Here is a 27,519-nt window from a genome sequence, read left to right on the forward strand (position 1 = left end):
AACCATAAAAACCTGGTTTAAACCAAAAAAAAACTGGTTTAAACCAAAAAAACCGGTTTTTTTGGTTTTTTTAATAAAAACCATGGTTTTTGCCAACCCTGCTATACTGTCAATAATACCCAATAAAACCCCCCCACTTCTTTATCTGCTGTAGCGCTGTTAGCGGAAGGGCGAGAGGAGTGGTCAATCCTTCCACTCACCACTCTCCCACTGTTTTCAGTTGCCATTATGTTTTGGTATGGGGCTGATAGCGCAAATGCAGTCGTTAAAAGCAGCAGTTCTGTGATTACTCCGGAAAGATTTTCTCGCTTCAAATATGCTATTCGTAAGACCAACTTGCAGTGGATCGAGAATTTCCGATCAACGGGCTCAGTGTTGAAAAAAATAATCTTATCGACCTAATAATGCTCGTATGTCTGAGAATATTGAGCAATTACAAACTGTAGTCTTCAGAAATCATTTTCAAACTGTATTCTCAGCTGTTTCATTTCAAATCAGAACAAAGTGATTACCAACTCTTATCAATACCATCTTATATTTTTGAATAAACATATTTCTACCTGTAACACTTTTTGTTTTATTAGCCTTTAAAATGTGGGAGGTCATGTTCGATCACCCTGTACATTCACACTACGTGTTGCCATCCTACTGGATCTGCCTTTAACTAATCCATTTTGTGAATAGATAAGTATATCGATGCATTTCACTAACTGTCCTGAATGCACTTTTTTCACTTGTGAAGTAAACCTGCACCACAATAGAATTTAATGCACGACTAGAGTAGCTAACCCTGTACTCAATTTACTGCAAAGGGATTCTTTACTATCAAATTGAAACATGTCCGACTCACCATTCAAATGTATATAAACTGTCCTCCCCGCTAATCTAATGACTAAAGCGCGTACTTTTGGTGCATGGAGTCCCGGATTAGATTCTCGATGGGATAACATTCAAATTTGAACGCCTTACGCTTTTCCGATTCCATCTTAAGCTGTAGATTCACGCCTCATATGGCCTCGGTGCTGCCACGGAACGCTACACTTCAACAAGCAACAACAACAACAAATGTATAAATTCTACTTTACGACCTTTCAGAGTTTTTCGGGATCTATCCTCAAGTGCAAAAGCTATAGGATTGTTAAAAATATTTACATACTTTAACCGAGCGAAGTAGCTCAAATGGTAGAGCGTTGGCTTCGCATTCGGAAAGTCGTGGGTTCGATTCCTTCTGCCGACCATCCTGACTGGGATTTTCCAGGGTTTCCTTCAGTTCTACCAGGCAAATGCCGGGATCGATTCAAATAAAAAAAACAGGTCCTGGCCAATACCTTTCTAAAACCTTTCCATTGTTATTGCTGTTGTTGTGAAATATCCAGTATAAAATGGTCTCTGAGCTGTGTCTGGTGATTATTAAATAAATAAAATAAAATAAAATAAAATTACAAATACAAATTATTTAATATATTTCAAATATTTTAAACTATCCTTTAAATCCTTACACCTCAAAATAAAGCCTGAAAAATTCTAAAAGATCGTGAAGTAGAATTTGTACATTTTAACAGTGAATTATATATATATATATAAAGTTGCATCCCACATTTTTAACGTTGATGTCACAATAAAATAACGAAATGTTAACATATTTGTCATGTTTTTCGTCCGTCTGTAGTTTAACACACTCGAGAACGATTAACGTAAATACAGAAGGTCGGCACAGACAGTATGCACAGCAGAGCAATCAAAAACCAGTTGTGTGGAGAATTCGGTAGCAGGAAGTAAAGTGCTCCGAGTGTAAAATGCCTTCAAAAGTGACCCCATTCTAGGAGGGGTACATCACCACTCTTTCCGACATCGGATACAGTTACAGTGCAATTGTGGAACAGTGTTCGTCCAAGGGTTTAACCATTTCCAAAAAGGGTATTGCCAATGTACTCAAACGCAACAAAAAATGTACAGCCACATTAAACGGGTGTGCGCACAGTGGCACGGAAACAACACCTTCGTCTCAAACGTATAATGGATGTGGTTCGACAAGTGCATAAGCTAGTGACCCAGGAGAATCCGCCGCCACAAAGAGATATTACCAGGAGTGTTAGAAGATCCAAAATCAACTATGCAGAGGATAATCATCCAGGATTTACGCCTGCAAGTGAAGCATAAGCCACGTGTACACACACTCACAGCCAAACACATCCAGGGACGCAGAGTGCATTGCAAACAGCTCTATGAACGGTATTTAGCGAGTGACAAATGGAAATATGTAGACGAGGCCTGGATCTATTTGTCAAACTCCAAGCAGGTTCGAGCCATTTACTATCATACAAAGGATGCCAAGGACCATGCCAATTGAGTCCGCACGTGCCGCGAAAAGTTTTCTCCGTGGCTTCACGGTGGTTGCAGGTTTTTGCCATACAGGGAAACTTCCCCTGCATAGACTAGCACGAAATGTGAAAATTAATGCCGCATACTAACAACACGCCATTATCATCAAGACAATCCACACGGCTTGAGTAACTGTGGAATACATGGCCCGCAAAGCGCGTGAAACTGGAATTCATGCTATCCCATATTCAGACATCCCTGTCAAGTCTACCGACGCTGCAACAATGGACTTTTGTGCTTTTGGATGTTTGAAGTGAGTGATTTACTTACGTCGCCCACGTACATTGACTGGCTTGTGGAAAGATTGCGAGGATGAATCCAGCGATGATGCGAGTGGTCCAAACCTGATCAGATTTCTCTGAACAGAAACCTACTCTAATAGAAACTTCGGTGTCGGGCTATAGTTTATAGTCAGGGTCTCATATCGTGCACAACCACTGGTGGAAATACGGCTTTACACCCCAGCGTAGGGGAAACAAAATCGTTTCCATAAATGTGGGCCAAACTTCTGTAATACGTAAAACTTACGTAGATTTCAATACAGATACCCCATGGCCTAGATCCGTGCACTTTTTTCTTTTGTTTTTTAATATCTTTTCTTCAATAATCACCTAAATTTTTACACTTAAATGGAAGAAGAATCGTAAAAGCTATAAATAGCTAAATTCTTGCTTCAGAATGTAGTAACATGTGACCCAGAAGAGTGTAAAATACATTTTTGAGTACTTGTATCTTCCTAGAACAGGGCTGGCCAATCTTTTCCTGCATGAGGGCTACATTTTAATTCAGAAGCCATTGGCGTTCTCCTTATCTGTTTACTAGCCCACTAGAGGAGTAACCTACACAAACAGTATCGAGGGCCACTTCTCACGACTTTCCCTTCGACGAGTAAACCGCGGACCACGAATTAGCCCCTCCTGCTCTGGTAATTTTCGATTTTCATATTTTAATGGTAAATAACTTTCCAAGATTTGGAAGAACAATATATTCTAATTTCAGAAAATTGAAATATTAAGTTCAAATAAACGAGTGCAATATGAAAATAGAAACACTGGTGGTTTTTAGGGCTACTTTGTACACTCAATGTCAATATTGTCAGATCACACGTTTTACATAGTTTTGAACAAAACAATGCCGTTTACTTATGCAAATATAAGGGATTATCTGACGAGCATTACCTTTCTTTAAGTCTCCAATGATGTCTTCGAACATCTTCCTTTTCTGCTGCTGTTTTCCTTGCATATTCGTCCAATCGTTCTTCCTGTGTTGATATAAAGAGACAGCGTATTTGGCGCTAATGATTGATCCATATTGATTGGAATTCAATATGCTCTCCTTGGGTCCTAGCTCATCCATGATCAACACCTTCTGCTTCAAACTACAGACATTCCAAATTGCATCGAGACTCCTTGAACCATGCTTTGCACACGCTAGATGCAAATACTGTCCCTATTCAATAGAAATAAACACGTAGTTAGGATGGACTCTACCGCAAGGAAACAAATCACTGATAAAATGCACGTCAAATATTAATAACTAACTCAAGTACCCATTTCGTTAATCTTCACCATTGACGGTTCAGCGACCGGCTTGTCGCTGTCTTCATTATGACTTCTTTACCCTTCTAGGATTTCCACTTTTTAAGGAAAATTTTTGACTTTCAGTCAAGCAGATACTGCCTCCTTACTATATATCGTAGGATCATGGTTCATTTTTATTTTTTTTTTATTTTTTATTATTTTATTTATTTATTTTTTTTAAAGAATACAGCAACTTATTCAACGGTACCACTCGTTTGTTTGTATTACACACAAGAAATGTGAAAATCAGAAGTCTTTTTTTGATTATTTTTTCAAAAATTTTGTGCCCCTCTGGCCCGGGCCTGGATTCACGTAGGGATCTGCAAATCACTTCAAAAATACGTACTTATGTACACAATGCGTGTGCAAAATTTCAATCCTATATCCTGAAAACAAAGGGCGGAAAATTTTTTGAAAATCTGAAGGTTATTCTGAAGGTGATCCATAAAGATATTCTAAAAAATTCCTACAACATTACTATTTATCGTAGGATAATGGTTCATATCTTATTCTCTTTAGAATAAAGCAACCTTTCAAAGGATATCACTCGCATGCCCATATCATGCACCAGAAACGAGAAATTAGGGAAAATCCGGGAAATTTTCCGAAAAATACCCTTTTTGGAAAATTTGAGCCACTCTAGCTTAGGCTAGGGTTGACATAGACATCTCAAAATCACCTGAGAAATATTTAGAGGTATACACAATGCGTGTACAAAATTTCAAGCTGATATCTTGAAAAATAAGGACGGGAGAATTTTTCAAAATTTGGCCCAAGATCAAAAAATATCTAGATATATAGATTTATATACATAATATAAAATTTTCCTACAATATTACTATTTAGCTTAGGATCATGGTTCACACGTCATTTTCTTCAGTATAACGCTCCCTTTTGAACGGTACCACTCACATGTCCGTGAAAAATTTTTGAAATTTGCCTTAAGAAAACAAGGAAATGACATCACCAAGTTGACCATCCGGTTCCAAAACGCATCTGGGGTGTTCTTTGGTCCATGCTTGACCTGATCAATAAATAATAATAAAAATAAAAAAAAAAAGGTTCAATACATGTTATATGAGTTTCATAAGCGTTTAAATACAACACTACGTTAAGGTAACTTTTGTTACCATAAATCCTAAAAGGATAATTTTACGCTGCTTGAAGGATCACATTACCGGTAACATTCCAGCTCTGCAGAATAAATTCTTATCAAAGCTACCTCTCCACTTACTTTAAATTTATTTCTTTATTTTAAAACAAAACATAAGGAGTAATGATCCTAGTTTTCCTTCCTTCTCCACTTATGTTGCCTCCTTTTTATTGGATTTAAACTCAAGAGTAAGAATCGGAATATTCAAACTGTGTATACACAATTGTCTATGATGAAGATTAACAAAGTGGGTGCTAGTGATTACAAAATTATAATACGTTTTGGTAAATTTCCATAACAAATAGATTCAACGAACGGGTCAAGGAACTTGAAAGTTTATCATCAAAGAAATAAAACTTCCCCATTGAATTATATTCTGCATTCTGGATTGTAACTACCCACTTTTTTGGTATATCCAAAGGTCTCTTTCTCCTAGGCTTACCCAAAGTTCTCTTTCTCCTAGGCTTCTCAACTACAACTCTGTGCACCGTATATGTTGTATACATACAAGCGATATGTCTTACTTATTTCGGTGTATATTCGGCGGATTACAGCTGTTGTGAAGTTGTGTAGCTGTCCAAATTCCGCTGTTTGTTTATCTCTTTTCGCGCCGCATATTTTTCTCCGCATCTTTCGACAACTTGCAACTTTAATTCTCCGTGCAACAACGACCAACTTTTCCCCATACAAATACGACGAGCAAAATTACGATATTATAAATTTTTACTATTAATTTTTTCGATATTAGTCGCAACAAGGCTTTATATAAAGTAGTAACAGGCATTTTCCGTCATTACGAGTCTTCGCAATGTTTGCTTCCATTTTTTCCCCTCAACAACAAGAAACAATACGACAATTTTGGTAAGTGGCGGCCATTTAATTCTTACAAGAACCTACTTTTACAATCAGCTGCTTGGTTTGATCGTGATCAACGGTTTGATTTGACTCTGTTCCATTAGTGTCCGTTATTTAGATGTTTCACTGTATTTTATTATACTTAAAAATGCTATTTAAACTTCTAACAAAACAGTTGTTTTCGAGACTTTTTATATTATGAAGAAATTTGGTATTCTGACAGTTACGACGACATAAACTTCGTACCCGTTTCTCTGACATATAAGACGAGACCTAGGAAAATTATTAGTAGAATGTTGAAGAAGAATGACTCTTCATTTTGTAGAACTTACTCTTCTAAACTTATGCTGCAACTATTGTGCATTTTATGTTCTCAGCTGTATCAGTGAACCGAATCGAGTTTCGTAAAATTAAATTATTTAAAAACAATTTTAAAAAATCGCTAGAAGGTGGAAATTCGAACCTCATCAACCGCTAACGGGACGGTGCAGTTATTCTACCAATTCTATAGTGATCAGGATTTTTTTTCTTAGACTATCCATAATTTATAAAACGCATCGTTTGGGCGCCACAAGCTTATGAAATTAAATTGAAATAAATTCAGAATAATGGAAATACTATACTAACCACTTTCCAAACGTCACAATATCGCAAAAGGTGGAAAGCTGCAAAACGCAAGACAATCTTCTAATCTGTTCAAGTCCAGTTCCCAGTTATAGTTTTACTTTTCTAGATTAGCAGTACCATGGGAGGGATAACAAACAAATAAACGAACTAACTAACTAACTCTATGACTTACAGAATTCAGAGGTTCAATGCCGAATTCATAAAAGCTCTTCCTTGATTTCTGTTCTTATCCAACTGGATCCAGTTTCTACTTTGTATTCCTTTTTCTGCGAGATCCATCTTAATATTGTTCTTCCATTTTCCTAACGGTCTTCTTCCACTAGGATTTTCAGTTAGAATTTTGAAAGCGTTCAAAGTTTCTTCCGTCCTGGCTACATGGCCAATCCACCTCAACTCCTAGACATATTGACCCTAGCAATGTTAGGTAAACAGTAACAAATCATGCAACTCCTCGTTATGAAGTTTTCATTATTTCCCATTCCCGTCCCTCTTGGTTCTGAATAATCGTCTTGGATTTTATTTTCAAATGCCTTCAGTCTGCTTCTTTTTTGTAAGTAAGGAACCATGTTTCGCAACCTTACAATGTAACAGACATAATTATAGTTTTATATCTTTTAAGCTTCAAATTCTTCGACAGAAGTCAAGAAGACAAGAGATTTTGAACTGAATGATAACACGAATCCCCTGCTTCCAGTCGACATTTAATTTCTTCCTGTACATTGTTTTGATCTATTAATATTGAACCTAGATATCTGTTCACTTTGTCGAATGCATTTTTTAACATTTTAACGTATTCATAATTTACAGGTATTACAGGTATCACGGCGAATAGTTGTCTCTACATTTCGGCCATGCAAGGGATATAAACTATATCATATATGAAGAAAATATCAAGCGAAAAGTACGATAAGTTGAAATTTCAAAATATAACAAAAAAATTTTGTTGATATACCTGTAATTTTTTAATAAGTTTGTCTCGATTTTTCTCGCCAACAAAAACACTGGTCATGAATACATCCACAATATGGGAACCTCTGGCATCACACACGAGCTTCTTTAGAAGAGACGGCTTCATTTCCAATATACTATCAACAATCTGTAACACAAAACAACGAAACAAAAGAAAAACACGAAACAGGGTGATCTTACACTTTAACAAAATCACGTGTACAACCAAGTACACTACTCTATTTTTCGACTATAATTGAAGTACTACGAAATAAAAACAATATTACTATAAACAACTGTTTAGTTTAGCATACACTGTATAAACACATGAAACGAAACGAAAATGAAATGAAATCTTTAAGTTTTACGTCCCACAGTTATGCCGGTTAGGCTAAAGGAGATGGTGATGATAAGAAATGAATGAGAATGGTGGAATAAAGAAAGTAGGAGGAAACGGGAGAACCCCGAGAAAACCCATGCACTCCCGCGCTCAAAGTTCTAACCTTGCATCCCGGCGCTCTCTGGTGTCTTCCTAAGTAGCTGCTCTTGCTGCTATTATTATCTTTTTATTTTATTTATTTATTTATTTTTATGTTCTCCAAGAGAAAATCATTCTTCCAACACCAAAACTGTAAAAAGCAATTCTTCGATTTACATCACCACAATCGAAGCTATACTTTTGAAGTGACAGTTAATATATTTCTTCTAATAATGGTTCGTAAATTTTCATTATAGTGTGTAAACAGTAATAAGAATGTTTACAGTTGAAGTTTTTAGAAATGAAGTATCCTTAAATACAAGGAAGAAGACAACTATGTAAATAAAATCTTGATTTTTTTCTCCAGAGCCTATCCCTCAGGCGATGCTTCCAGCGTTAAAGACGGGAAATACCAGGATCTTAAATCAAATAAATCAACGCAAAGTGTTAAAAGTTTTATTTTCTATGCTATAAAAAAGTTGGTTACTGTTTCTTCACATTTAGAGTTTTGGTGTTTGAAGAGTCTCTCTCGCGTGGAGAACATTCAAGAAAACGAATAGAAGTACGAATAGTTACTTAGAGAGGATAGAAATTTTATCTATATAAAACTTTTCTTCGGGATACAAGGGAAAGGCTCATTTGATTTTTTAAAAAAATCTACTTCCAATAGGCAATTAAAATGAAGACCCCTTAGTATTTAGCATGGAATAAAGATTCATTCCCTCAAGGAAGTAACCCAAAACTTACCCAATCCTAATTCATTCCTAGTTAACAGACTCGAAGGTAGCAGCTCAGTTATAGAAAGTTTAGTAAGTGTTTCTAAACACTCCATGAAAGAGACGAGAAATATGGTTGTCTCATCTAGTCTTGATTCTCGAGAAACCTTTCCTCGAGGCGTTTTGTATCATTTTGTAAAGTTATGTCTAAAATTTATACTTTAAAAAAAAAAAAATGTTATCTCGAAGCAATCAGAATCCTACAGCGTCGTCATAAGAGGTCAGCGAAAGGTTTGATATAACAACATTTAAACTATATTTATTATTGAAGTTTTGCGTCTCTTTAAACGTTGATAAATGCTCTTTATTACGTTCGTACCATCACTTTATCAATTAACATTTTTTTATAGTATGAATCGTGGTAATACTAAAAGTATTTGAGATCTAATACTTGGGTGAACTAATACTGCCCACAAAACTAGTGAAATTTCTCGTTTCGTAAGTAACACTACGAAAATTTAAATAGCAAACTGTCTGCCAATAATGTAGATAATGTTGAATTGTAAACAGAAAATATATGATACCTTCTTAGGTTTATTAAACGACAGCATTGCCTGCAACAGCAAAGATCCATGTAAATGAAATAAAGCTGATTCCTGTTTCTCCTCTTCTGTACATACTTCATCGAACGTTGACATGGTGGCTACACAGAATGCAAAGTGCTTGTGCCTATCTTCGGGTTCAGCACAATGAAAAACGGTCATCAGATTCTGAAAGAAAGAAAATAAACGAAGGAAATGGAATAAAAAGTTAAAAATACCATTTTACCATGACCAAATTATTTACAGTATGTTTCGAAGTGCCTCGGGCTCTTTCGGCTGGTGTTGGGGAAAACAAAAAAAAGATATAAACTCCTCAGGTAAAAGCAAGAAGACATCGCTTAGGCTCGCAAATGTGAAATAAATAAATAAATCACTTACTTATTTACTTACTCACTCATTAACTAACTTACTTGCTTACTCCTCACTCACTCAATAACTAACTAACTTACTTACTTACTCATTCAGTAACTAACTAACTTACTTAACCACTCAATAAATAACTAACATTTACTCACTCAATAACTAACTAACTAACTTACTCACTCAGTAACTAACTAACTTACTTAACCACTCAATAAATAACTAACATTTACTCACTCAATAACTAACTAACTTACTTACTCATTCAGTAACTAACTAACTTACTTAACCACTCAATAAATAACTAACATTTACTCACTCAATAACTAACTAACTTACTTACTCACTCAGTAACTAACTAACTTACTTAACCACTCAATAAATAACTAACATTTACTCACTCAATAACTAACTTACTTACTCACTCAGTAACTAACTAACTTACTTAACCACTCAATAAATAACTAACATTTACTCACTCAATAACTAACTAACTTACTTACTTACTCGCTCAATAACTTACTTATTTACTTAATAAATAAATAAATAACTTACTCACTTAATAACTAACTTACTCACTCACTCAATAACTAACTTACTCACTCACTCACGCAATAACTAACTCACTTGCTCACCCACTCACTCAATAACTAACTCACTAACTTACTTACTCAATAACAAACTTACTTGTTTATTTACTCAATAACAAACTTACTTATTTACTTACTCAATAACAAACTTACTAAATTACTTACTCATTCAATAACTAACTTACTCACTCACTCAATAACTTATTTACTTACTTACTCACTCACTCACTCCTCAATAACTAACTAACTTACTTACTCACTCAGTAACTAACTAACTTACTTACTCACTCAGTAACTAACTAACTTACTTAACCACTCAATAAATAACTAACATTTACTCACTCAATAACTTACTCACTCAGTAACTAACTAACTTACTTAACTACTCAATAAATAACTAACATTTACTCACTCAATAACTAACTAACTTACTTACTCACTCAGTAACTAACTAACTTACTTAACCACTCAATAAATAACTAACATTTACTCACTCAATAACTAACTAACTAACTTACTCACTCAGTAACTAACTAACTTACTTAACCACTCAATAAATAACTAACATTTACTCACTCAATAACTAACTAACTTACTTACTCACTCAGTAACTAACTAACTTACTTAACCACTCAATAAATAACTAACATTTACTCACTCAATAACTAACTAACTTACTTACTCACTCAGTAACTAACTAACTTACTTAACCACTCAATAAATAACTAACATTTACTCACTCAATAACTAACTTACTTACTCACTCAGTAACTAACTAACTTACTTAACCACTCAATAAATAACTAACATTTACTCACTCAATAACTAACTAACTTACTTACTCACTCAGTAACTAACTAACTTACTTAACCACTCAATAAATAACTAACATTTACTCACTCAATAACTAACTAACTTACTTACTCACTCAGTAACTAACTAACTTACTTAACCACTCAATAAATAACTAACATTTACTCACTCAATAACTAACTAACTTACTTACTCACTCAGTAACTAACTAACTTACTTAACCACTCAATAAATAACTAACATTTACTCACTCAATAACTTACTCACTCAGTAACTAACTAACTTACTTAACTACTCAATAAATAACTAACATTTACTCACTCAATAACTAACTAACTTACTTACTCACTCAGTAACTAACTAACTTACTTAACCACTCAATAAATAACTAACATTTACTCACTCAATAACTAACTAACTTACTTACTTACTCGCTCAATAACTTACTTATTTACTTAATAAATAAATAAATAACTTACTCACTTAATAACTAACTTACTCACTCACTCAATAACTAACTTACTCACTCACTCACGCAATAACTAACTCACTTGCTCACCCACTCACTCAATAACTAACTCACTAACTTACTTACTCAATAACAAACTTACTTGTTTATTTACTCAATAACAAACTTACTTATTTACTTACTCAATAACAAACTTACTAAATTACTTACTCATTCAATAACTAACTTACTCACTCACTCAATAACTTATTTACTTACTTACTCACTCACTCCTCAATAACTAACTAACTTACTCTCACTCAATAACTTATTTACTTACTTACTCAATAAATAACTAATTAACTTACTCACTAAATAACTAACTTACTTATTTACTTGCTTCCTTACTCATTCACTCACTCAATAGCTAACTAACTTACTTCCTTACCTACTCCCTCTCTCACTCTATCTATCTCGGTGAGGCATGCTAAAATTACCGCTTCCCCTACTCTGCATCGAACTACATTTCTAGCATAAGGGTAGCAACAAATCTATATATATTAAATTAATAAAACGGACATTCTCTATCTCAACACTATGGGAAAATAACTGAACCGTTTCAAATGAATTTCAGAACTTGGTTTGAGCCGGGTTTATGTCATGTTACTATTATAACAACGATAAATACAAACCTTTATAAGGCTCCCTTGTCTTGTGCTCAATCTTTTACACGCCTGAGCCAAACTCAGAATCACGCCAAACATCCCAGATGACAGAATATCTTCTATTTTATCTGCTAGTTCATCAAACATATCCTCAAACTGAAAATAATCAAGAATAGAACAGAATTACTTACATAAGTAAATAAATAAACATATAAATAAATAAAACACTATTAGCAATATAAGCTAGGAAATTTAATACGAGGAGAGTCAAAAAAATAAAGGGAGTCATGCAATTTCTCGCACTAGGGTTTGGTAACACTGCTAGTATCTAGCGCTGAATTAGTGTCGTCTGCAACACTTCTATGCAACATGTCACTCTTATTCGTGCGTTAGTCGTTGGAGTGTAGCAGACTGTTAAACATGGCAGCTCTATTGTTGATCTGCACCAAGGAGGAAATGAGGGCAGTGATTCGCTTTTTCTTTGCGGAAGCTGTTAAACCTGTGGAAATTATTCGTTGAACGCAAGCACAGTATCATGACAGCTGTTTATCGCAAAGCAAGATCTACGAATGGATAGAGCATTTCAAACAGGGAAGAACTTCTTTATGTGAAGAGGAAAGATTGGACAGGCCATCAACATCAACTACTGAGGACAATTTGAAAATCGTTGAGGGTATGATAATGGAAAACAGACGAATCACAGCGGATGAAATCAACAATACTTTACATATCAGTCATGGTTCAGCGCATTCCATCTTACACTGAAGGAAGCGCTCAGGGGAAGATGATTTGCAACCGATGCAAAAATCATTGATGCGGTGCAAAATTGGTTACAGGTGCAACCGAAAAACTTTTTTTCCGACGGAATCAAAAAAACTTGTGAAACGTTGGGGAAAATGCATTGAAGTGTAGGGAGATTATGTAGAACAACAATGTATGTTTCAGTTTTCTATCATTAGAATAAATGTACCTTTTCTCAGTTTTCTATCATTAGAATACATGTACCTTTTCTCAGTTTTCTATCATTAGAATGCATGTACCTTTTCTCAGTTTTCTATCATTAGAATGCATGTACCTTTTCTCAGTTTTCTATCATTAGAATAAATGTACCTTTTCTCAGTTCCTTTACTTTTTGACTTCCCCTCGTACTTCAAATATTACTTTAAGAACTAACAATAGTTCGGAGAGGACTGAACGAGAAGATAGAAAATTTTTAACATGCAGTGGGGCTCTTTTTTTAATAACAAAATAACAATAATAATAATAATAAAATAAATAAATAAATAAATAAATAAATAAATAACGAAATATTAGAACACAGACGTGTATTTTCAATGTGTGTACCAAGCAGGGTTGGCAAAAACCATGGTTTTTATTAAAAAAACCAAATAAACCGGTTTTTTTGGTTTAAACCAGGTTTTTTTGGTTTAAACCAGGTTTTTATGGTTTAAATAATTTGCTCTATATATTCATATCATATATGGACAGAAATAAGTTTCTTTCGCCTTGATGTTATTATGCGACAACCGAGTTATGCTGGAAGGGGTCACATAAGCTTAAAGCGGAATAAAAACCGCTTCTCGAGTTACATCCGAGAGAAATTGTCCTCCATTTGAACTCGGAACCAGGACTAATTGGCCACAAATGCGATACGTCTGCCGACTCACTCACAAAGGAATCCTGATTAAAAAACGTTGTACTGATCTTTACATGCTTCTTAATATAACTGTCAAGAGTAATTTCAGAAGGACAAAAAGATAAACAGTTGCACAAGTGAAACCATTACACAGAATTACATATGAACAATTTCAAAGTACTACGGAGTACAGAAGAACTAATTTAGTTCAAGTTAGTTAATAACGACTTTTATTGGTCCAAATTAAAGAAATACACCGACTTAATCTGCATATCAATAAGAAAAGTGGATAAAGATACGAATTATTTGAGTCCACTTTGGCTCAGACTCATTTATACATAAATAGATACCAAAGATACTTATTTCACTAAAGGCCTCTCGTGAGGTCTGTATGACACCCCCCCCCCACACACACACACAAAGTACGGCATTTTCGATGTATTTTATCAATAGTAAACATTGAAACGAAACAATATTTAGAATTTTTCTTCGACTGCAATTACATAACAATAATAACTACAAAAAATCACAAAATAAACATTTATAAACTTATAAAAAAAAAGTTGCTTTTGTAGTATAATCTTTTTGAGTAATGAATGGGGAATTTAGGTCTGGATATAATACGAATAATATACGGGAGTGAAACGTGATAACCCACAAATGTGTGTTCATCAAGATTTTACAAACACTTACACTTTTACGAACATTTTTTTGTTTTTTGGTTTAAACCAGTTGGTTTTTTTGAAAAAACCAGCTGGTTTAAACCTTGGTTTAAACCATGGTTTAAACCACCTTGGTTTAAACCAGCCAACCCTGGTACCAAGTGATGGCATAAATAACGTATAGACGCGTTGTTGCCTTCAATTCCTTAAAATCTTCCTTGAGTAAATTCTAAAGGGATTTTTGCAAAATCTCTGACAAAATTTGAACAGAACAATTAAACAGTAATGGTAAGCCGGTGACCTAGCTTCGAGTCTTAGTCCACTGTGTATTTTTCCACTCTTCCATACCATCAATGAATTCGTACCTACAGAGGAAGTTGTATGTTATAAAATATTTATTTCCTCCATTCATTATTAGCTCCCGGCGTAAGTATACGGGACCTTAAAGTTTCCCTCCAGGTCTCTCTGTGTGTGTGGTACTCTCAGCAATACTGGCCGGATCTGAACCAAATTTGGTGGCAGCAGTCCATGGCCTAAATCAGTCTTTCCCAATTAGTGATTCGTGGCATTACTTCCATAAAAGTATGTAAATAATGCCACAAATTTCCTGTACGTATGTATTGAATATTGTATGCTTATATCATGTGTGTGGTCAGCACATCAGCCTCCTTGCCGTTAAGGCTGGTTTTCTAGACCGAAGTTCGCTACTCCTCCACTTCAAGAAGTTCCCCAATCGTCTTCACGACGCTGGATAAACGCCGCCATCTCAACATAATACCGCAATCCCGCATTTGATAAATACGAAGGACCACTCATCCTTCTTCAGGCCAAAACCGAAACTGCTTGAGTTCGCTAATCTCAAGAGATTTGGCATGGTTGAAATTACAGTCCAAGAAAATAATTTAATGCGAAATTGTTGATTGCATATGTTCTTTCATTTGTTATTCTTAATTATCTGAAAAAGAACAGGAATAATATTTATTACCGTTGTACAGAAACTCTGTAGACCTACGGATGAGCACACAGCATGCAATCTTCTCTAAAAAGTATAGTTACATTTATGTTACTAAATACATTGCATGTATATTCAAGAGCAAATTCAACTACGCATTTTGACCTGTTAATGACCAAATATCTTCGATCCACCTTTTTTAGCCTAAGCCTACAACTAGGGCTGCTAAATACCTAAAATCGACAACGTCACGTAAATCTAAAACTTCTAACACGGACACTCAGATAAACAATGAAAAATTCTCTGCAAATCAAAATTTTATACTTCCGTTCTCCAGTAAATCTTTATTCTTAACCTGTGCCCAATGCACTCTTTAATTGTCACAAATCCTCTTTACATTTCCACTGCTAGAACATATATTCTACCTAGGTATACTCAATATCTTCCTTACAACTCATATCATAAACTCATCTTGAAATAGCCATCATAATTCTATATCTTATTTGCACATACTACTTCCCTAACTACGTACAGGGCATTCTCATATTTGTGAGCAGTTTCAGTCCAATCCTATTTCCAGCAAACAATAAACAATTCATAAAGTAACTATGCATCGTTTGCATATAAAAATACTTTCCAAACGCTTACTATAAACCTATACATTACAACATAATAATCTTCGCATTATTGAATTGTAACGGCATTGAGAATACGATTAGAATCAGCTTTTATGTTAGTTTCCCAGAATGTTCTGACCCGAACTCTGAATCGTGTTGTCCAGTGGTTATATGGTCGGCTTTGGTAGAAAGTCCGAACTGCTATTGAAGTCTAAAGGAGACGTCCAAAACATAGAGGATCGAATCCCGGACTGACATAAATGTCTAAGCCCTCCTAGGGAACTGCAGGACACGAACCACATACAGTAATATATGTCTTCCCGAACAGGGACGTACAAGGATCGAATCCTGATAAAGTAATAACATGAAGACTTGTAAATATCCCAACAGTTAAGTGTTGCGCAAAAACGCACACTTTGGTAACTTATAACTAACTAACTAACTAACTCTATGGCCTATGGAACCCGGAGGTTCAGTGCCGTGTTCACAAAAGCTCTCCACTGACTTCTATCCTTAGCTAATTGGATCCAGTTTCTACTTTGTATTCCTATCTCTGCGAGATCCATCTTAATATTATCCTCCCACCTGCGCCTAGGTCTTCCTAATGGTCGTTTTCGTTTCTACTTTCTTCCATTCTAGCTACATGACCTGCCCACCTAAGCCTCCTAGACTTGACGACCCTAACAATGTTGGGTAAATCGTATAAACTATGTAGCACCTCGTTATGAAGCTTCCGCCATTCCCCATTCTCGTTCCTCTTGGGTCCGAATATTCGTCTCAGGATCCTGTTCTCAAATACTTTCAGTCTATGTTCTTCCCTCAGAGTAAGCGACCATGTTTCGCAACCATACAGAACAACAGGCATGATTATCGTTTTATATATTTTAAGCTTCAAATTCCTCGACAGAATTCGCGACAAGAGATTTTGAACCGAATAGTAACACGAATTCCCTGCTTTTAGTCGACATTTAATTTCTTCGTGAATATGATTTTCGTCTGTTAATATTGATCCTAAATATTTGAAAGTATCCACTTTATCAAAAGTATTATTTAATATTTTAACGCCTCCACAATTTGCCGTATTACGGTCCCGACGCACTTCCATGTATTTAGTTTTCTGTGCATTTACTTCTAAACCCATGTCCCTGCAAGCGTTTAATAAGATCTCTGCATTTATTTCTACTGTTCTCCTATCATCCCCTATTAAATTTACATCATCAGCATATGCCATAACCTGGTGAATGCCGTTCAACTCTAGGCCCTGGTTGCTATCTTTGATTTTCCTTATGGCGTATTCCAGCACAAAGTTAAATAATAATGGCGACAACGCATCTCCTTGTTTCAGGCCATTTTCGACGTGAAAACTCGAGGACAAAAAGTTTCCTACCCGGACTTTACTTTGGGATTCGCTTAAACATACCTTAATTAATCTAATTAGCTTTCTCGGTATTCCAAGCTCTGTAAGAACGTTGTATAATGTTTCTCTCCTAACCGAGTCGTAAGCCTTTCTAAAATCAATAAATAGTTGATGTACCGGGGTATTGTATTCCCATTTCTTTTCGAGTATTTGGCGAATGGTAAATATTTGGTCGATAGTTGATCGATTTCGTCTAAATCCGCACTGATAATCTCCAATAATTTCATCTGCGTATGGGGTCGATCTTGCTAATAGAATATTTGAAAGGATTTTATAGGAAGTTGACAGAAGAGAAATGCCTCGATAATTATTACAGTCAGTTTTGTCGCCTTTCTTGTGAATTGGAACAATGATTGACTCTTTCCACTCTTGTGGCAATTCTTCCTTGTTCCAGATAAGAATGAGTTTGTGTATCTTGTTCCACAATTTTGCGCTTCCAGCTAAAATTAACTCAGCCGGAATTTCATCTACACCCGGAGATTTGTGTTTCTTTAATTTCTTTATAGCGGCTTCCACTTCTATTCGATTGGGTTCTGGAATATACGGTTCTGCGGTGTGTATCTCCTTTTCTCCACGCACATTAGTTTTTGGCTGCGTGTTCAGTAGATCGTCAAAGAAATCTTTCCATCTATTTAAGAGGCTATCCGTATCAGTGAGAACTGTTCCGTCAGATTTCTTTAATATATAAGCACGAGGTTGATAGCCTTTCTTAAATTCGCTGATCCCCTTATACATGTCCCGAATATTTTTATTTTTACTATTATCTTCAAGTTCCTTAATTTTAGCTTTCAAAAAATCCCGTTTCTTTGTTCTAAAAGTTTTGGAAGTTTCCCGCCTGATATCTGCGAAATTTTGTGTAGTTATTTCATTCGGATTTTGTAGCCACCGTAATTTTGCCTGTTTTCTCTTCTCTGCTAGTTTAATGCATTCTTGGTCGAACCATGGTTTGTTCCTAGGTATTTCCGCGTGTCCCAATTTTTCTATTGCTGAACTTTTAATGCTATCTCTAATTTCAATCCAAGTATCCTCAACACTAGTGCACTCCGAGTCTTCTAAAACCGAGAATCTATTCGAAACTTCAATCTGGTATTCCTCTCTTACCTGGCTCTCTTCTAATTTCTTTAAATTAAATCTCTCCGTTTTCGGACATTGAGTATTACCTTTATTCAACGATAATCTCTCCCGTATTATCGCTGCTACCAGGTAGTGATCAGTGTCACAATCAGCCCCTCTAAACGACCGGACGTCAATTATGCTAGATTGTCTTCTTCTATCTACTAAAACGTGATCAATCTGATTATGTGCTTTTCCGTCTGGTGATGTCCAAGTGTATTTATGAACGTCGCGATGTGGGAATTTTGTACTCTTCACGATTAGGTTTTTGGATGTTGCAAAGTTCACGAGTCTAACACCGTTGTCATTACTTTCCTTATGCAAACTTTCGTTCCCTATAATCGGTTTGAAAATATCCTCTCGTCCTACCTTCGCATTGAAATCCCCTAATAGAATCTTCATATGGTATCGCGGGAGTTGGTCAAATATCCGTTCCACTTCTTCGTAAAAACTTTTATCTTTTATACGCAAATCTTTTATATCGTCACCCTTATCTTCAGTTGGAGCATGTACATTTAAAACAATAATATCACACCACCGTCCCTTAAGAGTAATAAAAGAAAGTCTGTCAGTAACACATTCAAGCCGTTTGATTGCTGGTAATATTCGTTTGTGAACGAAAAACCCTGTTCCTAACTGGTGATTTTTATTTCCTTCCCCGTAAAAGAACGTAAAATTTCCGGAATTCTCAGATCCATTTCCTTCCCACCTAACTTCCCGAACTCCTACTAAGTCCATCCTGTATTTCTCTAACTCACTCGTTACAGATTTTAACGCGCCTGCCCTATAAAGACTTCTAATATTCCATGTTCCAAATCTCATGTCCATTTTCTTTTGCTGATGTCGTGCCAAATTATCAGTCCTTGTCCGAGGCTTTTGTGAATGTTTCTGAACAAGTACCTTTTTTTACAGGATGAGGGTGTTAGCCTTACCCAAACCCCCAAGCTGAGGACCACTCCTAGTCGTCTGTCCGCGACTGCTTATTCAGTATATTCGCAGCTAACCTCTATATCTTGAGGCCTTCTCCTCGATCCGCAACCTGAGGACGCGCCATGCCGTGGTGACAGGAACCAACGTTACACGGTTTGCTAACTTATCACGAAATGCAATCGTGAGTCTGTTCCATTTCTTAGTTAAATTTTACTATAATGCTTTGATTTTTCCGTTTGCCATTCCCCCCAAGAAAGCCTGAAGCACTGTTTTAATTGAACCCCACATCAACTTTTACATTTTATGTTGGTTATAGATTTGCAGTAATTTAATCGACTTTAGTAATTTTTATAAGACAGTACACAACCGTTATATCGCACCTTAAAACAAAACAGGATCGGTAAAATCTCAAGTACAAGCAAGTTTCCTGTCATCTAGCTGAATTTCCAATATATTTTATTCGTGCAGTTTAGTTCGAATGTCCAATATCTTTGGCTCCGAGAAATTAGTACGCACACATTAAGAATTCACTGTTATATTAACTCTGAAAAGCGGCTACTCTGCAGTTTCTAAATTTTCTAGCTATCTCAACCGGGTATCAGTCTAAGTAAAAATGGTTCCAAGTTTTAACAGAGAGAGGAAGAAAAAAGAAAAGAAAGAAAAATACAATAGATGAAAAGTTAAAAATAATTGATAGTTAAAAGTAGCGTTCACGAATGTGAAGGTACAATATGGGGCTGGAGGTAAAATAGCGTACTTTTGTGTCTTCGGTCGAAAGTGGTGTTGGACTGCAAAGGAAAACAAACTCGAATTGGGGAGGATAGTGAAGTTGATGATTGCTTGTATAAGTGATTCCTTCAAAACGAAGTTATACTAATAAAATTATTAAAATTTCAAACGCAAACAGTGAAAAAGTGACTGACTGACGACAGGGACTCTAACCAGGGACCTCCGGCAAACCGTGCCGATGCGTTAACCACTACGCCACCCAGTCCGCTTCCCAGAACAGCCACTCACTCTCCTTTAGGTTGGTGCTCTCATTCCGCCCCCCGTGGGCTGTACAGTCCGCAGCAAAAAACCTGCAACATGAGCATGGAAGTTTATTGTGAAACTACGCCTAACAGCACAGGGAATCAACATAACGACTAAGTGGCATGAATCACGCCAGGAGAAATTTCAGCGTCATCTCCTGCATACTTATTTTGGAACAAAAGACTTCGTCGTTTCACAATAAACTTACATGTTCATGTTGCAGGTTTTTTGCTGCGGAATGTACCACAGATCCCCGCTGTGATTGGACAATCATGTGTCTATATATCGAGCACCTTATGACAGTTGTGATATCATATATATATCCTAATGAAAGGACGAAACAACCGATTTTTTTATTTTACACACCAAATCCTCTATAGGTGTGAAATATAACGAAAAGGTTAAAAAGTAACTGACTGGACCGGGAGTCGAAACCGGGACTCTGGCATTCCGTGTCGATGCGTTAACCACTCCGCCACCCAGTCTGCTTTCCAGAACAGTCACTCATTATCTCACTCTCGAGGTCGATATGAAAATTTCTTTTACCTACCACATAATAACATCATGGTAAAAGTAATAGCGCGCGTGTAAAACGAGTTCCCCACTTCCTGCGATATAACTGGTTTCCACCGTATTCAGTAAAGTCCAACTTTCACAATTTGAACTGAAATTACCTAACACAAAAGACAATGAAATATTATACGTACCAAACTTTTATCAGTGCAATAAGAAAATAGCCTTTGAACTGCATAATTGCCATTCCAGTGGGTTGACAGTTCACATAAATTCCCTTTGAAGAATGAGCTATACATTTTCTCATACAGTGTAGGTGGCACTACGGACATAGTAACACACAAAAGATAGTACGTGCCTTCAATTTCGAACACTTCAGGAACCGCAACTTCTCCGTACGAGTTCTTCTTTGAATTCCGCGGCAATAAGCACTCGTCCAATATTCTATGCACAAGTTCATTCATCAAGTCTTGATTGGATTTCTGTAGCGTCACAAGAAGCACTTGTAACAACCCTGACGTCACGGCAGACTCTGACAATGCTGAAAATGGAAGCAAATATAATAGCTGTATATTATTTAATCGCTTCACGAAAATCGTTCTCCAAGTAAAAAGAAATTCAATAACGATAGGGTAAAAGAAAATACTGACTTCACACATACACAAAATTTATTTTCCATTGCTCAAGCCAGTGGTGTCCTCCCCCCTTATGTCTATGACGCACCCCCCCCCCAATTGTCTATCCGTAGGTGTTCTTCCATGAAAAAATCTTCTTTTCGATTAGTTTTACCCCCCCTCATCAAACATATTTATATAGATTTTAACTCCCCCAAATATTTCAATGACGCATTTTGCGTCATAGCCCCCCCTTGTGGGCACCCCTGCTCAAGCTTTGCTTTTAGTATACGTAAGTTTGCTTTAAACTATTCGCTGAGTAAAATAATACTTTCATTGTAAAAATTATTAACGCGTAATAGTTTCGCCAACTATTCACTTTGGCTGGCTTCATCAGAGACTAAGAATACACAGGTAGTAACAGACTTAATATATATAAGAGATAGCGAAAAAGCAGGAAAATGAAATGAAATCTTTAAGTTTTACGTCCCACGGTTATGCCGGTTAGGCTAAAGGAGACGGTGATGATGAGAGATGAGTGAAATGGTGAAATGAAGAAAGTGGGAGGAAACGGGAGAACCCCGAGAAAACCCACGCACACGGTGTTTGTCCACCACAAAGTTTACTTGGCGGGGGCTGGGATCGAACCCGGGACCCCAAGCACCAGAGGTGAACGCTCTACCACTGAGCCACCGCGGCCCCACGAAAAAGCAGGAGTAATATATAGGATCCAGAGCGATGAGTGTGATATGTGCTATACTGGGAAAACGAGAGAGAAATTGAAAGAGCGAATAAAACAACATAAGGAGAACATTAGGTTGGAGAGAGACGGAATTGCAGTCTACAAGCACATAAGAGACACGGAACATTCAATTAATTGGAGTAAAGTGAAAGTGTTGGGCCAAGAGAAGAAAAAGTTAGAAACTGGAAAGAGGCAATGTTTACTGAAACAGAAGGCGATAGAGTTATGAACTGCAACTCTGGACTTAAAATTGATGAAAAGTGACGTAAGTTATTAAGAAGTCCTAAAAATTAATTAAGTTAATTATACAGGTTTATTTTTTTGTAAATTTAGTATTATTTATTTATTTATATTATACAGTGCGTTCCACGAATAACACTAAGGCCTGTCTCCTAAAGAAACCAAGGCAGATAGAGGCATGAAACCTTTTGTAACCTTCGAGGGATATAAAAGACAACATTATGCTGATATGGACAACCCCCCATGAGGTGGGTTCAAGGGGGTTATGGAGGATAACTACAAAATTTTAAATAGCAACTCCCATCGTGTGGTACCTCTTGAAAGGTAATCACGTGTAGAGACCAGTTTTGGAAACTACATGTCGCTAGCGTGTTCCTATCCAACATGGTGGTCATTTGTAAGTACGTTCCACACATAACACTAAGGCCCGTCTTCTGAAGAAACCAAGCCAGGTAGAAACATGAAACCTTTTGTAACCTTCAAGGGACATAATGGACATTATGCTGATAAGGAGAACCCCCATAAGGGGAACTTAAGGGGGTTACGGGGGTAACTACAAAATTTCAAATAGTAACCCCCCACCGTGTGGTACCTCGTTTGAAATGGAATCACATGCAGAGACCAGTTTTGGAAACTACATGTCCCTATTCGTAAAATACGTTCTGCACGGTGATGTTACCCCATGAACTCCCTTAGCCCTCTCTCTTGAAGGATTCTTCTTATCGGCAAATGTAGTTTTTTATGTCCCTTTAAGTTTACAAAAGGTTTCATGCTTCCATTTGCCTTGGTTTCTTCAGGAGACGGGTCTTTGTGTTATGCGTGGAACGTAGTTCGACCGCATTTTACGAATGACCGCCATGTTGGATAGAGACACGATAGCGACATGTAGTTTCCAAAACTGGTTTCTACACGTGATTACCTTTCGAACGAGGTACCACATGATGGGGTTGCTATTTAAAATTTTGTAGTTATTCCCCGTAATCCCCTTAGGCCCCCCTCTTAGGGGATTCTCCTTATCAGCATAATATTGTCTTTCATGTTCCTTGAAGGTTACAAAAAGTTTCATGTTTCTATCTGTCTTGGTTTCTTCAGGAGACGATCCTTAGTGTTATTCGTGGAATGCACTGTATAATTAATATTCATATTTAAGAAGGTAATTGTATAACTTATTTTGTTAATTAGATTAGGCCTGGCTCGTACAAATGAATGTCAATGGTTGTCAACAGGGGGGAGGAGGGGATAAGGACTTTGGTTTCTGATTTTATTTTTTGGTGTGTGGTGTAAGGGGATTGATTGGCTGTTATAGATTTGAGTAACTAATCAGGATTCGTGGAATTTTTCGTTGTCTCTTATATATTAATTCTGTCACTACCTGTATATTCATAGTGTCTGACGAAGCCAAAGTGGATAGTTCGTGAAACTGTTACACGTTAATAATCTGTTACAATAAACGTATTGCTTTGCTCAGCGAGTCGTTTATAACAATTTAATTTACTCTTTATTAACCCTTTTCCGGGCCGTTTTTTGTAGATATGATGCTGTGTTATGCCTATTAAAATAAGATCTCCACCAGGCGAATATGAACAATTATGTTGGTGGATTCCATTTATTCTATGTATTTCCCATAGATTATGGAATGGGAAGTATTCTTCCCACGAGCCTAATTTAAAGCGGTTTTTTTTCCCACAGTAGAAGAATGAATATTTTTTATATTGCATGCTGGCTGCATTGCATGAAAACTGCATGCTGTCTATTCACGAATTGCCAGAATAAACAGGTTCGCCGCTAGGTTCTCAGAGTTGTGATGGCCCTGGGGGAAGACAAGCTTGAAATGGGGGTAAATCCCCCATTAAAGGGGCAATATTAATTCAATATGTGCAATAATAATTAAAATAATAAAACTTTGTGGGGATACAAGGGAGGACAAGGAAAGATCTGGGGCCACTTGCATCCTGAATCCCTTGGCGCCATCCCTGGATACATCACCAAAATTACTATTTCCGGTATTTAGGTAAATTTCTTTTCTGAGAACAAAAACGCACATGGAAAGCGAATGGTATGGACGCCGTCAGGATCTTTTTTCAGGAGAGGGCAACATTTTCCAAGGGGGAAAAACTCCTGAAAATAGGCAATTTTGTCTCGTAAGTGCCTCAAATTGCATAACATTAGGGTATTTCAATTTCCAGGGAAGGGCAAATGCCCTCCCCTTCCGATGGTAACGGGTATGGATCGAATTGTATGGAAACAGAAATCAATAAAAAGTGCTTACTATTTACACGCCAGATGGTGCGCACTAACGTGCGTGCTAATCACGTCAGCAGAACCAGGCATTTGTTCTCCAAAATAGTCATTTTAGACCTGCCTTACTGCACGATAACTAAGTGGGAAATGCTATTCCTACCAACCTAAATAATGCACTTTTGACACTATGATTTTGGGAAGATACCTTCCCACGGCCCGGAAAAGGGTTAAGGAATAGGATAGTCTTCTGAAGAAACAATAACAACACTACTGTCATTTTCAGGAAACTAAAAGAAGCCCTGTGAATTATCTCTTATTATATATATATATATATATATATTCACAAATATAGAATCCTTACTCCTCAATCATATTCTAGAATTGGATACAAATACCATAAACAATGAAATATCATGACACAAGATATAGAAACCTACTTTTAGCTGGTCCACTTTAATACGCCACGTAATAAGGAAATCAATGTTCATAATCGCATTCCCGCAGACATTAGGAATGAGAGAGGGGTCAGAAAGTTTCTATTGAATAAAGCTTACTACAGACTTTAAAAAAAAATTTCAGACGACGGAATTGTTTTTCTTCATTTATTTACTCCACTTCTACACATATTTGTAACTGAATAATTACCATGTGGAATTTGATTACATGCAGAAGGCCACAGCAGCGTGGTTAAATGTGTTTATCACGTGAATATTATAGCCATGAACTAATCTGAACAATCATCAAAGCGTAAGACACCAAAATGTACAATGAGGGTATGTATTCTAAATTGTACGTTCGAACGCCAAACACCTTGTTTATATGAGGTAAATAAATGAAATGAAGTGAAGAAAATACAATGTGTCCGTAAAGTCATGGTGCATTTTGACCGGTAACAGGAAATCAACGAAACAAGATAGAAACAAAAAAATCTTCACCAAATAAAAGGAAAACCGTCCAAGTTTCATACCTATTCAGTGCAGTTCGGCGCGGCTTCCATTTGTTGCCTTACACATATTTAAATGATGTTCAAGTTCTTCCCACACATGGCTAAGGACGTCTGGTGTAACAGAGTGAATAATGTCTGTGATTCTCTGTTTTAAATTATTAATGTCGTTGATACGTTCAATATACACACGTTGTTTCACATAATCCCACAAGTAAAAGCCTACGAGCATCAGATCCGGGGGTCGTGGAGGTCATGGCTTGACAGAAGCCCTGCCGATCAACTGCTGGGGGAATGTTGTATCCAGAAACTCACGAACAATGTCAGCGTAGTGTGGAGGAAGGCCGTCATGTTGAAAGAGTCGCCTTCTGGAAATTGTGGCACTGCATAGAATTCCAACATGTCAAGGTAGTTGTTTACCGTCACAGTTTGCTCCGCAAAGCCTATCACTTTATCATGCATCAGGCCACACCACACGTTCACTTTGGGGGTGTTACGTTCGTACTCAACATAGGCACGAGGATTTTCATCACCCCATATTCGGATGTTATGGCGATGAACATGTCGACAGACATGGAATGTTGTCTCATGACTAAACACAATCTTCTGCAGCAAGCGTTCATCATTGTCGATTCCATGAAGCATATATGTAGCAAACCGAATCGTTTGGGTCTATCCGCCGGTTTGATAGCGTGCACCAGCTGCACTTTGTAACTCGAAAAACGCAGACGTTTCTTTAACACCTTATGAACTGTAGTCTTGCTTCGGTATAATTGTCGAGCACACGCACCACAAATGTTTTTAAGGATTCTTAGGTAGCTCTTCCGTATAGATCCTTAGGTAGCTCTACAGACTCGTCATTTACTGATGGCTACCAGAACGGGGTTTGTTCAACGAACTGCCAATACCCTTCAACTGCTTATTCCACCGAATAATGTTATCCCTATGTGGTGGTGCTTCGTTGTACACACGACGATATTTACGTTGCACTTTGGTCACGGATTCGAATTTAGCAAACCACATAACACACTGAATTTTCCTCTGTACCGTCCACATCTCTACTTGCGTGGGCGTGGATCCTCTGCTGCGCAGTTCATGATATTGCGTCATCACCTGTATGCGCACACGCTTGCACATCAGCCTACAGAGAGATTACTTTTTATTTGGTGAAGATTTCACATTTCTATCTTCTTTTGTTGCTTTCCTGTGACCGGTCAAAAGTGTACCATGACTTTTTGGACATACTGTATAGGATTAACTATCCTTTTCAGTAGTACGACTATAAAATAAGAGAAAAAAGTAGGTTTATTGAGTGAACGTGTAGTTATATAAAGGTAACCAAGACCTGTCGCTTTTTTTAACTTCTTCTAAAGTTTTAAATTCCTCATTACGTGTGTAGTACCAGCTTACGGCTACACCCTTCAATACATGAGGTATGGCTTGTACTAAGGCTTTTTCTGACAATTTTGCAACTTCCGCGGCTAATGCTAACTTGCGCAAATATGTATGTACTGATTCAGTAGCAGGGTCACCTTTAAACTTAGGTAAATACGCAATAATTTTCGGTGTAAGATGGTCTTTTAATTTACTTGTTTCTACTTCCCTATGTCTAGTTTCACGATTATTACGTCTAAAATTTCTATTAGTAAT

At 36.7% G+C, this 27,519-nt stretch overlaps 1 protein-coding gene across 2 annotated transcripts in view; it reads right to left on the minus strand.

Moving 5' to 3' along the window:
- The window catches only part of LOC145670166 (nucleolar protein 9), a 77,724-nt gene that overhangs the window by 24,125 nt on the left and 26,080 nt on the right, over nt 1–27,519 (minus strand). For both annotated transcript variants that reach the window (XM_081738539.1, XM_081738538.1), the window contains exons 4-8: nt 21,284–21,630; nt 12,245–12,373; nt 9,324–9,509; nt 7,550–7,693; nt 3,561–3,831 (exon numbers count right to left, since the gene is read on the minus strand). In XM_081738539.1, coding sequence (XP_081594665.1) covers nt 3,561–3,831; nt 7,550–7,693; nt 9,324–9,509; nt 12,245–12,373; nt 21,284–21,630 — 1,077 coding nt within the window. The remainder of the gene's footprint in view (nt 1–3,560; nt 3,832–7,549; nt 7,694–9,323; nt 9,510–12,244; nt 12,374–21,283; nt 21,631–27,519) is intronic.

The sequence above is a fragment of the Thermobia domestica genome, chromosome 2, assembly GCF_964235325.1.
Source record: "Thermobia domestica chromosome 2, izTheDome1.hap1.1, whole genome shotgun sequence".
Lineage (NCBI taxonomy): Eukaryota > Metazoa > Arthropoda > Insecta > Zygentoma > Lepismatidae > Thermobia > Thermobia domestica.